The 12,209-nt window shown below is 38.0% G+C and overlaps 1 protein-coding gene across 3 annotated transcripts in view; it reads left to right on the top strand.

The window, feature by feature from the left end:
- The window catches only part of UNC79 (unc-79 homolog, NALCN channel complex subunit), a 108,975-nt gene that overhangs the window by 84,399 nt on the left and 12,367 nt on the right, over nt 1-12,209 (top strand). For all 3 annotated transcript variants that reach the window (XM_065635970.1, XM_065635968.1, XM_065635971.1), the window contains 3 exons: nt 1,165-1,269; nt 6,359-6,436; nt 8,974-9,063. In XM_065635970.1, coding sequence (XP_065492042.1) covers nt 1,165-1,269; nt 6,359-6,436; nt 8,974-9,063 — 273 coding nt within the window. The remainder of the gene's footprint in view (nt 1-1,164; nt 1,270-6,358; nt 6,437-8,973; nt 9,064-12,209) is intronic.

Below are 12,209 nucleotides of genomic sequence, written 5' to 3'. Positions count from 1 at the left end.
GAAGAGAAATCCACTGAGAGTTATGAATTATACAGAATCCACACTGAGTTCAGAAATTCCCTCAGCTGAAAGTAGCTGGTGGCTTAGGAGAGTAGTAGTGCAAATTATACGTGCTTGCCTTGTTTTTATTCTTCCTTTTGCATCTGTGTATCGCCGTGTTAGATATGTCACAGAGGAACCAAGGCCCTGACTGGGTAAAAAGTTCTGCACATTTAACTTAAGTGAGCAGGCAGGTGCATGAGATTTACAAGGTGGAAGATACTAGGCTTTAAATCTCGAGTACGCTTTGTATATGCTCTCATTATCAGACAACATTATTTCATCTCTGATGGTCATTTCAAAGAGAGCAGTGTAAGTCTTCCTGCTGATCAAAATTCTTGAGTTGCTGTGGTCAGTAGCAGGTTAGAGAATTGTTCCACATTTTTATCTTATCGTCTAAAGTCAGAGAATGTCCAAGTAAGATGTATAACAGCCTAATCTTATCTCTTGTACCTCCTTGCTGTCTCAGCTCTACAACTCTATTCTTAGGCTTCCATGTTCTAATCTCCCACGGCTGATTTTCCCCTATGTTTTGAAACGTTTGTTGTAGCAGCTGTAGCCAAAATGGTTTTTATTGTCTAAGTGGAAAAGTACCGCTAGTCAAATGAATGAAAATAGATGTCCAAGCTGCCTTAGTGCAGGCGTCCTTATTTTAAGGGGAGTGACAACAGGGGAAAAAAAAAAGGTATGGTAAAATACAGACCACTTCTGGCAGGTTTAATGAAAGAATAATACTAAACGCTGTTGCTAATTTTGTTCCCCTCTGCCAATCCTTACTGCTTTCCCCTTTTCCCTTTATATGGAACTACTTCGTGAAAGCTACACTGCATGCCTGGGCTTTGTAACTGTTTTATGAAATCTATCTATATTTCACATGTGAAATATTAAAATCTTGGATATAGTGCTTGATACAACATCAAAGAAGAATCACTCTCATTGGTGTCTACTCAATCAAGTGTTTAGAATTACCTAAATTATGAATGATGTCTGCTTTTTTGTAAGACAGGAGAAACCAGTATGCTTTTGTAGCTTTTTTATTCTCAAACTTAGATAAAAAGTATTTTTGTCATTTACTAGTGGGTGTCAGTGAATTTGAAGATATTCTTTTGTGTTTTTCTGTTGTAGGAAAGGGACAAATTCTACTTGACGCGCAGTGTGATATTGGAGTTACTTCAGGCACTCAAGTTAAAGTCACCCTTACCAGACATGAATCTGCTGCTGTTGGTGCAGGTACAGGAGATTATCATGTAATTCTCATACTGATCCTGTCTCGGCCAAAATTTCAGGGGGGGTGGGGGAGGAAGCAAGTTCAACATGATTACAGAAAGTACCAGTAATGTCAGGGGAAGCAAGAAACCATAGGTGCATACATTTAGACTCCCACACTAAAATTTAAGAAACTTAATTGGGAATCCACATTTCCCAGGATGATACTGACCTGTGCCTCATTGCTGATATGTTGAGGATTGCAGGATGTATCTCAGTTTGGAAGGGACATTGGGCTTCATACCGTGTCCCAATGGGGCCGCTGCCCAGCTGCTACCTTGTCTTCATATTGTAGCCCCACAGCCTGTGAGCAGTTTGTGTGGGAAGGGCTGCAAGTTGATCACAGGCCAGAACTCAGGTTCTGTCTGTTCTGGCAGGCAGTAAGCTGGCTCCAGTCCCTGAAGGCTGTTCTCTATAATTTTCCAGCAAAGAATATGTGGGCAATATTTCTGTTCCTTTCATTCTGTGGATTGCTGAGGGAGGAGTTAAGATAGCTTTTTCTTAGGAAAATCTGAGGAAGTAAGATACAAACTTGTCAAAAATCTTTCTGCCTCCAAAATGCCAGCCGTAGCACCATTTGGCACCACAAGCCTATCCAGCAAAAACATTTTACTGAAGCCCGTCAATTTTAACCATAGGTAGTGAGCTCTCATTTTTTATGCTAACCATTATATGTGTTCAGTACCTTTAGATGACAGTGCACCAGCATAAAGCACTCCATAAGGTTCAAGCAAGATGTTAGTTATGTAGGTCATTCATAATGCTCTCAGCATCACAGCTCCATTCACTCTTTCTCCTCCCATTATGGGGTCAAAGCTTCATACAGCTTACTATGGGCTTGTTTCTTTTGAGCACTGGTACATTACTCAGAGTAAGTAATTGGTTGCTAGTTGACAGAGAAATAATACTGACAAGTGAAATTATATAGCAGGTAGGATAACTCTGAAAACAATTATTATGCCATCAGTGTTAGGGGAAGAAGTTGGGATGGGGAAGAGCGACACTTGGGTTTTTCTCTTTTGATAGTAAAAGTGTTTTGTTTTGTTTTTTTTTTATGCCCGGAGTTCTATTTTTGGTCCCAGCCAAGACTATCAAATAACTTGACAAGCACCAACCTCTTTCTGTCTTACGAGTGCAGTGATGCAGCCTGATACCATGTGCATTGGTGGTGTTTGACTTGAACTGACTTTTCCCGTATTACAGAATAAAGTGATTTTTCTGTGTTGCTCCATTGTATAGCACAGTCCTATGGCCACCCCACAGGGTGGCAGTCCCACAGTCTAGTCAATCCTGAATTCGTTATTTGAGCATGCAAACATGCTACATCAGTTTCAGCTGTGGGATTTCGCTGCTAGACACTTGGCCTTCACATTGAGTCAATCACCTGATAGACACAGTAAGCAAAACTCTCTCTTACATTATTTTTATCTCATAAAGATAAAATGATAATTGCCTGGATTTTCCTCCTAGCGCTGTTCCCATATGCTGTATTCACCTTGGGATGTATTCATACCTTACACAACAGCACCTAATGTGGATATAAATGTCTTTTATGATGTCTCTCTTTCAGAGGCTGATGAAGTGATTCATATTTCCTGCTATCCAAAGCAGCCAGCTTCTGTTTTTATGCAGTCAGTGGTAAAGAATAGGGGTTTATTCAGACCATCTGCCATAGATGCCTACTGGAGGCATGATGACTGCTTCTCCATTCACTGCGTAAATTGGCAACCCTCGGTAGTATGTGGTCTGAATCATTCAACAGCCTCTTGAATTTAAATACCATAGTAACCACTAAGCTGATCTTAAGCACCATTGTAATTTAAGAAATCTACTAGTAAATACACACGTATGCATCTGATTTTTTTAATGTACTTTTGTGTCATTAATATAATTAAGGGGACTGGTTCACCTCTTTACCACACAAAACCCCTACAACATTAATTCAAATTGCGTAGTTTTGAATCCATAAAACTGTAGCAGGGTTAACACAGCACCAAACGGAAATGGTTTTAATTTCCAAGATAGTCATGTCCCCATGGTCATGTTAGCCTGTATGCAAGATTCTATACAGACAATGCAGACAGATTATGGAGATTCAGTCAAAATTTTTGAGATAACAAAGGAGCTAGGAGCACTTTAATTTAATGATAGATCGGTCGTGGGCTGACTAACAAAGGAATTCCTAGGAACATACATTTGACACCCACATACATCCAGATTACATGGTGCCATCAGTGTCGCTGGTGACATCCGTGCGAAGATGAGAGTTAACTTTATCGTACTTTACAAAGAATGAGAATTTTAACCAAATCACCACAATCGTTGTATAGATGTCCTGGATAATCAAGGGTACAGAAAGTCTGTCGCCTTGATTTGCCCTAACAAATGAAAACCATCATGTACATGCTGCTGTTCCATGGGTTTCCATAGGAACTGTGTCTCCACCTGGCATTTTTTTTCACGGTACTTTTCTCCTGCTCACATTTCACCGCCACAAATGTTTAGGATTTCCATTGACTTCAGATTATATTAGTGTCTCATTGGGATTTGCTTGTTCAGTCAGGCTCTAAGGTTCAGTGTATCATCTAATCTGTTTTGTTCAGGTGATTCCTATTTTGGGCTGGACCTTCAGCTAATGTAAATCAGTCTATATCTAGTGATTCCAGTTTGTTTCTGTGAAGATCTGGTCTACTAATTACTGAATGTAAGGATTTGAAGTTACATATAATACATTTATAAGAGTATATATTTTAAAAACCCTGATTATGAATGGACGCATAATACAGATAGACTATAGTATATAGGTAATTCACTACAGTCAGCAGACATTCCCATTTAGACATTATTCTGTAGCTGTATCTCAGCAGACAATGCTAGTAAGAGGCATGGCAATTGTTTGCCCATTTCTCATCTTTTTGCAGTGTGGAAGTATTTTTCTTTCCTTTTTTCTTTACATATAGTTGGCATTAAATCTCTTGCCAGTGCCATCTTAATGTCTTATAGTATTTATAGAGGGACACAACATCAATGACAGTTAATTGGACTGGAAATGCAAAAAATTTTTCATTTTGAGTTTGGTTTCCCCATCTTCTTTTGACTGCAGTGCAACTTTAGGAAGGGTTCTTGGGACTGGCAATCTGATGATGAGAAAGATAAGCTAAACAAGACCTAATTATTCATTAGAAATGGAATGAGGTTTACCAGCTATTTTTCACATATAAATTAATATGTTGTTTAACCCAAACTCTGCTGTGCAAAAGCTGTAGAAAGCTTACAGGAGGCTAGTAGAGGATGCTTTGGCTGCTGCTTATTATTGTTCTTAAAAGAAAATGTTGCCTGAAATAAATTACATTTGTTTTTGGCAAAGGTTTTTGTTAACTTATAAGGTGAGTGCTGTGCAATGTCTGTAGCAGTGCACTGAGCTCACTGTTGGATGCTAAATATAGCCAGATTCTCCAGGGAATTATGGTCGTTTTTTGCAGCTGATGTAGTACAAGGGAACCCTAATCTGCACACAAATGGTTGACTGAGAAATCCTTTGCACAGGAAAACAACATAGCTGTTGTCCAGCAGACCCAGCATCAGCATCGCTCTTTTTCAGATAGGATGCATTAGGAGAAAATCTGTCGTCTATTTGTATAAGTCCATTAATGGTCCTTCTTTTTAAGGAGAAGGGGAGAGTCATGGTTGCTGTTTGAACTAAGACTCAACTGTCTTCACTGGATTGATACAGCCCATAACCTTAAGGCTCTTTTTTTTGCTTCCCATGTAATGATTTGAACTGTGGTACAGAAAAGCGCTAGGCTGTCTCTCAACTGAAATATGAGTTAGATTGTTGTTTTATTTCTGTTTGGTTTATTCTGCTGTAAAATAAATTCTAACCAGAAGAAGAGTCCACTGGAGCCAGACCTGTGTCTGAGGATACCTACTTAGATTACTAATCTAAAGTCAGGTATGTCTTTCTGGTATTTATCTCAAAGAACAGACTCTTCATGAAGACATAGGTGGAGTAGTTTCCAGGTCTTGGTGGGAAGTCTGAGTTAAGATTAAATCTATCATCACTGAAAGTTAAAGCTCGTGGAAGAGTAAGAGTAAATTCTAGGTTTGTAAAGGATATTTGGGAATATTTTCAAGAAGAGCAGTCAGTCATTGAGAATACTGCTGACACACAGGCATCGGACATCTGTAAAATATATTGTGTAGTCAATATCTGTCTCAGTTTGTGAAGGTACCATGGTATTCATTTTCAAGAAAGAAAATTAAGGCTTAGACCTTGATTTGACAGTTCTTTTCTCTCTGCTCTTTTGTAGAAACTTCTGTTGAATCACTGTGAACATAAATTGCTCAAGTGCAAATACAGTATTAGAGCAAGTTTTAGGAACAAGCAGGGTTCCAATGGGTTGTCGAAGCTTATAATGATTTAATAACACTATTATCAGGTCCAATGTATGAATGATGTGTACAGCAGAGATTTTGGGTCAAGGAATCTGGAAATAAAGAAAAAAAAGCAAGGAAATTATAAGCATAAGAAAAGCAATTAGAGATATTCTACTGTAACAGAATGATACTGACTTTCTCTCAGAAACAGCTCGTATTTTTGAAGTATTGTGGCCTGTATCATGCAGAAGTTATACTGCACCATACCAGTATGTTCTCACCTTCAACATTTTTCATATATTTTATCATTGTAGAACTTCAGTGAGATTGCTGTAATATTACTGTGAAGAACATGGCATGCTGCTTTATCCTCTATCATGATTTACTCTATAATGAAAGGGGAACATTTGATATATGCAAGGAATAACAAAGATACATATTTTTGTTCATAAAGTCTGATTTATTATATAATATTCTTCAAATTGGTTCTGCACAGCATATATGTGTTAATTAAGTTGATTAGGTTGTTTATAAAGAAAGAGGTCTAAATGCAAATTACTGTGAATAAAAGCAAGAAGGCATCTGAACTGGTTTTAATAAAGTTATTAATAACTTATTAGCGTTTTCATGTTCCTCAAAAATAATTTAAAAATACCTTGTCTTTATTTCTTCTTAGTTTGTTTGTGCAGATGCTGGAACAAAACTAGCTGAGTCAACAATCTTGCATAAACAGATGATTGCCTCTATGCCTGGAGTAAGTACTGAATCAAACTCCATCCCTTACTTTTGTTTTTTAAAAAATGTATCTTATTCAGCTCATTTTGCTTTATTTTAATGTTGTTTCCTTTTCATTTCTCTTCTGGTTGACAAGGTGTATTGCCGGCAGAGGCTGAGATGCTTCTTCCTTTTTAATATTGTTGAAAAAGTTCTGAACTTGAAGTTGCTTCACTTACTTTCACTGATAATCTTTAGTCATGTAACTGACTTTAGCTGGAGCTTGTGCTCAAGAGGGAATGTGGGGAACAGACCAACTGAATGCCTTAAAAAATGGTAGCAGGGAGGAAAGCTACGAGCCATTTCCTCCATTCTCACAGAAGGTTATCTGGTTAAAGAAAGGGAGTTAACGGTATTTTTCTGGTAATATATGAGGCGTTCATCTATATCCTGCTGCTGAGTGTAGCTAAATTATCAGTACTCATAATTGCCTAAGCTCTGAATATGCGGCTGGTGAATACACAAGGAAGCAGCACAATTGGAGGTCTTGTTCCATGACACATGTGACTGAGTGAGTACCCAAAGACATGGATGAGGGTTAGCCCAGCTCTGCTTCACAGGCTGAGGAAAATTCTTTTCCCTAAATGTGTATCGCTGTCAGTTAGTGGGATCTTTCCTGTATATCTTCTGAAGTGTGTGATTTTTTTTAATGCAAATCTTTAATAACACCTTTTCTCCCAACAGAATATTTTAATTTATACTTGCTTTAAATAGATAGACTAACATTGGTATTACAAGGTATGATAGGAAAGCTATCATTTCAGAAGAAATCATAAAGAATCAGGCTGCCTGCTGCTTGAATGAAACAGAATAGATGGTTGGCGAGAAGTCTTTTGCAACTGAGAATTATTTTCAGAGGTCTGAGTATAGCATCTTTTATAATTCTATTATTCAGTATTTTAGAAACCATGAGGAAACGTTAGTCCACATAAACTGGATGGGGGATATGCTGACAGGCTGCCAGTGACCTTATTTTACTGTTTGTTATTCTGTCAAGGGAACTGACAGGCATAGCATTTGGAAAGCCAGAAGGTGATACAGTTCAACACTATGTAGATTGATATTAACATGCAAAATTGAGAGGTGCCCAGGTCAGTTGCTTAAAAATAGAATGCTAGCAGTTTTTCAGATTTCAGCCACTAAAACTCAGTTATGGCTTAATAATTTTGTGATCAAAATTAAATCTGGTTCATTTTTAAACCCAGGTAGGGTAATCAGCTTCTGTGCTTCAAAGCGTAGGTAATTAAACAGAGGTCAAAGAAAAGTAGTTTTCCCCTGTAAACTTCACTGGAATGTTTTCCCCTGAGCCTATGACTTTGGATACAGTAGTTTTTGGCAACTTCAAAAAGATACCTGATTTGATAATTTCATCATTTAGCCTCAAAAGTTAAGCGTTGCTTTTACTTGGCCCCTAAGAATGATGAATGCATAGTTCCCCTTGAATTCAGCTAGCATTATCTTCACCTCAGACTATTAACATGTAAACAGGAGTTTATATGATACCTAGTGGGTCAGCTGTATCACCTTCTTAAAGCTTCTCTCCAGGGTTTGGGAGTCTGCTTGAAGCATTTATCTAATCTGACAGCTTTGTTCTGTTGACTGCTTTGTGCACCTTGAGCACATCTTGTACTAGCCGAAGGCCAGATTTGCATTTCTCACTGTGTTCTAGGAAAGGATTATGAAAATTTGTACTGTGGGAATACAACAAGCGCCACATTTAGTCCTTTTGTTTTCCCTTTCAGGTTGTTCTTGCTCTGGCACAGGTCGCTTCTCAATGCTTACACCTTTATGGTCAAACTGGAGCAGTTCATGAGGGATTTCATTGATCCCTTACAGTCCTTGCCTCCTCTTGAAAATTGCGATGAGCTTAAGTGCCATTGGAATGCTGTATTTTGAATGATTTTGCTTCAGGAATGTCCCTGAAACATTTGTTAGTTCAAAAAAAATTTTAAAAAAACAATGTGCAAATTTCAGTGACGTTACTTTTAGTGGCATTTACACATAAAATACCTGGAGCCAGTCATTTAAACTCTTTTTCCATCATGATTAATGTGAGCATAAGGGCATCTGTGCCTGTGATTGCATTTTGTTTTCTGGGATTGTAGCTGATTGGTTCCACTTGCAGAAATGCTCAGCTGCTTGAAGAACTGAGTTGTTAAACTCTCATCGACTTTTTAAGGCTTTGATTCTGGACCAGTGTAAATTTCGGGATGACATGACAAGGGTATTCTTCAAAGTTTTATTGGTTAATCTTTTATTGCTGTCACAGATAAGAGTATTTTATGATGCATGGAAAAGCTGCAGTGTCTGGACTATCTCTTTATACTATCATCAGATAAAAGGACATATTACAGTGAGAAGAAAAGTATCAAAGAATACCTATTCCTAATTAAATTAATCTAACTAAAAAGTAAAAGAATTTAAGACAGAAGTTGTATTCTGGTGAACAAGAAACAAAGACAAAAACATGGACATATTCAAAACCTGGTACTTAAACTTACTTCTTTTCTGTTTTAGTGTGGAACAGCAGCAATGGAATGCATGAGGCAATATGTTGGGGAAGTGCTGGATTTCATTGCAGATATGCATACCTTAACCAAATTAAAGGTCGGTTCTGGACATACATTGATCTAAAGTGTATGAGCTTTTTGAACAAAAATACGTTTTCTGTAATGAATCTGCCTTGGAGAAATGGTTGGAAGTCTTTGAGGATGACTGACAGTTTTTTTTTTTCTTTCTTTCTTAAAAAACACGGGTACTGTTATAGATAACACACTTCTGGGAGATCAATAAAAAGCAGCTTATGCAGTGCTGAAATGGAGGCTGATTCAAATACACTGACCACACACTATAAATGCAGGCTCGATTTTTCTGAAATGTTGGTGGTAAGCTGATGTCACACCAAAATCACTGTGAGAAGTGATGGACCCATGGAAATGTAAAATTCCTTGCCTGTACAACTAATTACACTCTTCTGGAGGAATCCTGTGTGTATTGTAAGCATAAACAGACATTTACATTAATTGGAAGTTCAGAGGTTATTGAAATGCAGTAATTGATCTAAAAAAAAAAACCAAAACCAAATGGGCATAGGGGAGTCCTTTTTCTGATGGATGCCGTTGTTCTCATTGTCAGGTTGTATTCTGTTGAGGGAGGGAAAACCAAGTAGTTCTTACCAGTGTAGTCCAAACTGCTTTTTGATTTCTGTACATTAGTTTGATGCCAGATTGTAAGCGGAGTGGTAGGGAAATACTTCTGTCAACATAAAATATTTTATTTAGGAATGAATTTCTTTAAAACATCCTAGTAATAATTAGCTGGTTAAAACCTGGAATTTCTGTTTCATGGGGGAAGCCAGTATCTATGAAATTTCCTGCAAAATGGAAATTCTTTAAGATGTTTTAGAAAAGAACTAGGCTGAGTAACATTGCTACTATATATCAGGAAATAATAGAAGTGTAGCTGTTAGAATTGCTAGCAAAGTAGCATCTTTTGTTAACAGCTTAAATAAAGAATTAATTTAATATTTCGGCTAATATATCGTTAATAGTCATGGTGCTGTGGAGGGGGCAAAATTATTCTATTTAGCATAAGACTATCCCATTAGGTAGTTTTATTGTACCATCTGAAGCTGAGTACTAAGTAAGCACTGAGCTGGAGGTGAAACTTTGGTGATTTTCGTAGAGTGAAGACATCGGTCTTATAGTGGAACCATCCGTCACTTCTCAATGCCAGGCAAAATTGGAGTGTCATCTTTTGAGCCGTGTACCGGTACCCTGCACAAGGGTGGATTTCCTTCAGTGCATAAAACGGAGGCAGAGGTGTGACTAGGCCTTGGTGCTGCAAAGCTGGCAAAACAAATGGATGGTCTGGGAGTGCAGCAGAGGGACCATTACAGAAACAGAGGAGAGTCTCTGGTGTCAAAGATGCAGTCAACTCTGAAATCTGGCAGCAGAGATTTTAGTGCTTGTATACCACCAACTCAGTGATCCAAGGGGAAGCTTGTCAACTGAAAGGGGTCATTTCATCACTGGGCACAAAAAAGTAGCTGCCAAGTTGCTTTTATGTGATCTAAAGCTCAGTTGACGGATACAGAAAAACACTGCTGTCCTGTTCTGGCTGGTATGAATTGTATTGCCATTACCTACGTGCCTGGGCTTTGGCACGTGGTCTTCTAGGGAGGTTCTTCAAACCAAGTTCTTGCATTTCTTTCTAACCTCAAGAGCCACCGTGCTTCTATAGCACAGAGTGCATCTGCTGATAAAGGCTGGTGATGGCCTGTTTTCCTGATAAATCAGTACAGCGTTTACCTGAAAGGGCCCCTCTACTGTTGCCCCAGTCCTCTGCTGAAAGTTACTGGAAATGAATGGGAAAGTTTCATGCCCCAAGTTCATGCAAGTATTCTGTGGCAGGCAAGACAGAATAAATGATAAACTGTAGTGGCTTTGGATACTGCAGTTTATTCTCCCCTACTAGTTTCTAGCATACACAGTTGCTCACTCTCCCCCTGCCTCCTCCGCCCTACCTTATGCCCCAGAGGGGCCACCTTATTGCAAATTAGTCATACTTACCACAAAGGAATCCAAACTGAACTGAAACTCATCTCTTAGAACTCGCAGGAACCTTGTTTTACTGGACAAAATTTCCCTTTTGTTAAGTTCTTACCCTGTTGGCCATATGCCTTGAATCCCATTGAGTTTAAAAAAATACTCTAATAAGGGAAGCAGCCTTTTGTGCTGGAATAGAAATTTACTTCAAAGCACAAACTAATTAATCATTTTCAGCTGAGCTGGATTGCCTTCCCATTCTGTCCTTTAAAGGTATTCACCCATTTCTCTTGCAGTTCAGAACTGCTTGCAGAATAGGTAGGCAAATGAGTCATAAATGAGGGAGAGATACATCTGGTTTGCCAGTTCCATGGAAAAGCATGAACTTATCTGAAACCAGGAATGGGGAAAATTTATTTAGAAATACTTGCAGAGATGTTCTCTCCTGTGTAAAATGTTTCTGTAGGAAGCTCTCTGCCATTTGCATTTTTTCCTTCTGCCCCTTCTCCCTTGCACTGTAGTCTGATTTTCAGAAACGCTCTTACAATGCTTAAGTCTGATAAGATGATAATTTCTTATGTTCAGTAGGACTATGTATTACATTTTTATACATGGATACAGGTAGGACATGAACTAAAACTTAACCCAGTTCTTTTATAATTTGAAACCAGACAAGAAGCTTCCCAAATGTGTATTCTGGCAATTTAAAACTAAATTAGAATGAAATGGTCTAAAATTGCATGTTGTTTTGATTTAACCATGTAATACAGGAATCTGAGAACAAGATTAACATAAAAGGAGAGTCAAATATGACCATAATTTTAGGTATCGTAAAGAATAAGCTTTGGCTGTCTTTGGAAAATGAAAAGGCAGTTCTTATCTAAGCAGGCCACATAAACTTATTCTGTGGTTGCAACATAGTTGGGAAATACTTGTAAGCATTTCTGAGTTTACAAATAGCCAGAACTTTAAAGAAATTCACAACATGTATGTTGCAGGGGTCAGGCACTTATCTGTTATAAAATATTATTAGTCCACTGATTTTTATCCTGTTATAATTATTTAATAACTGATGACCTGGATTTTCTTGTGCAAAGCATATGGCTCTCCTTTAAGTAAGCAAATGGTCTCAGCATGTGTTTTGTTAGTCTAGTAACAGAAGGTAATGCAAAGTTAGCTTGATTAGAAATACAGAAATATCTCAAG

The sequence above is a fragment of the Caloenas nicobarica genome, chromosome 5, assembly GCF_036013445.1.
Source record: "Caloenas nicobarica isolate bCalNic1 chromosome 5, bCalNic1.hap1, whole genome shotgun sequence".
In the NCBI taxonomy this organism is placed as follows: Eukaryota; Metazoa; Chordata; class Aves; order Columbiformes; family Columbidae; genus Caloenas; species Caloenas nicobarica.
The sequence above is the reverse complement of the archived record's forward strand: the minus strand, read 5'-3'. Positions and strand labels throughout refer to the sequence as shown.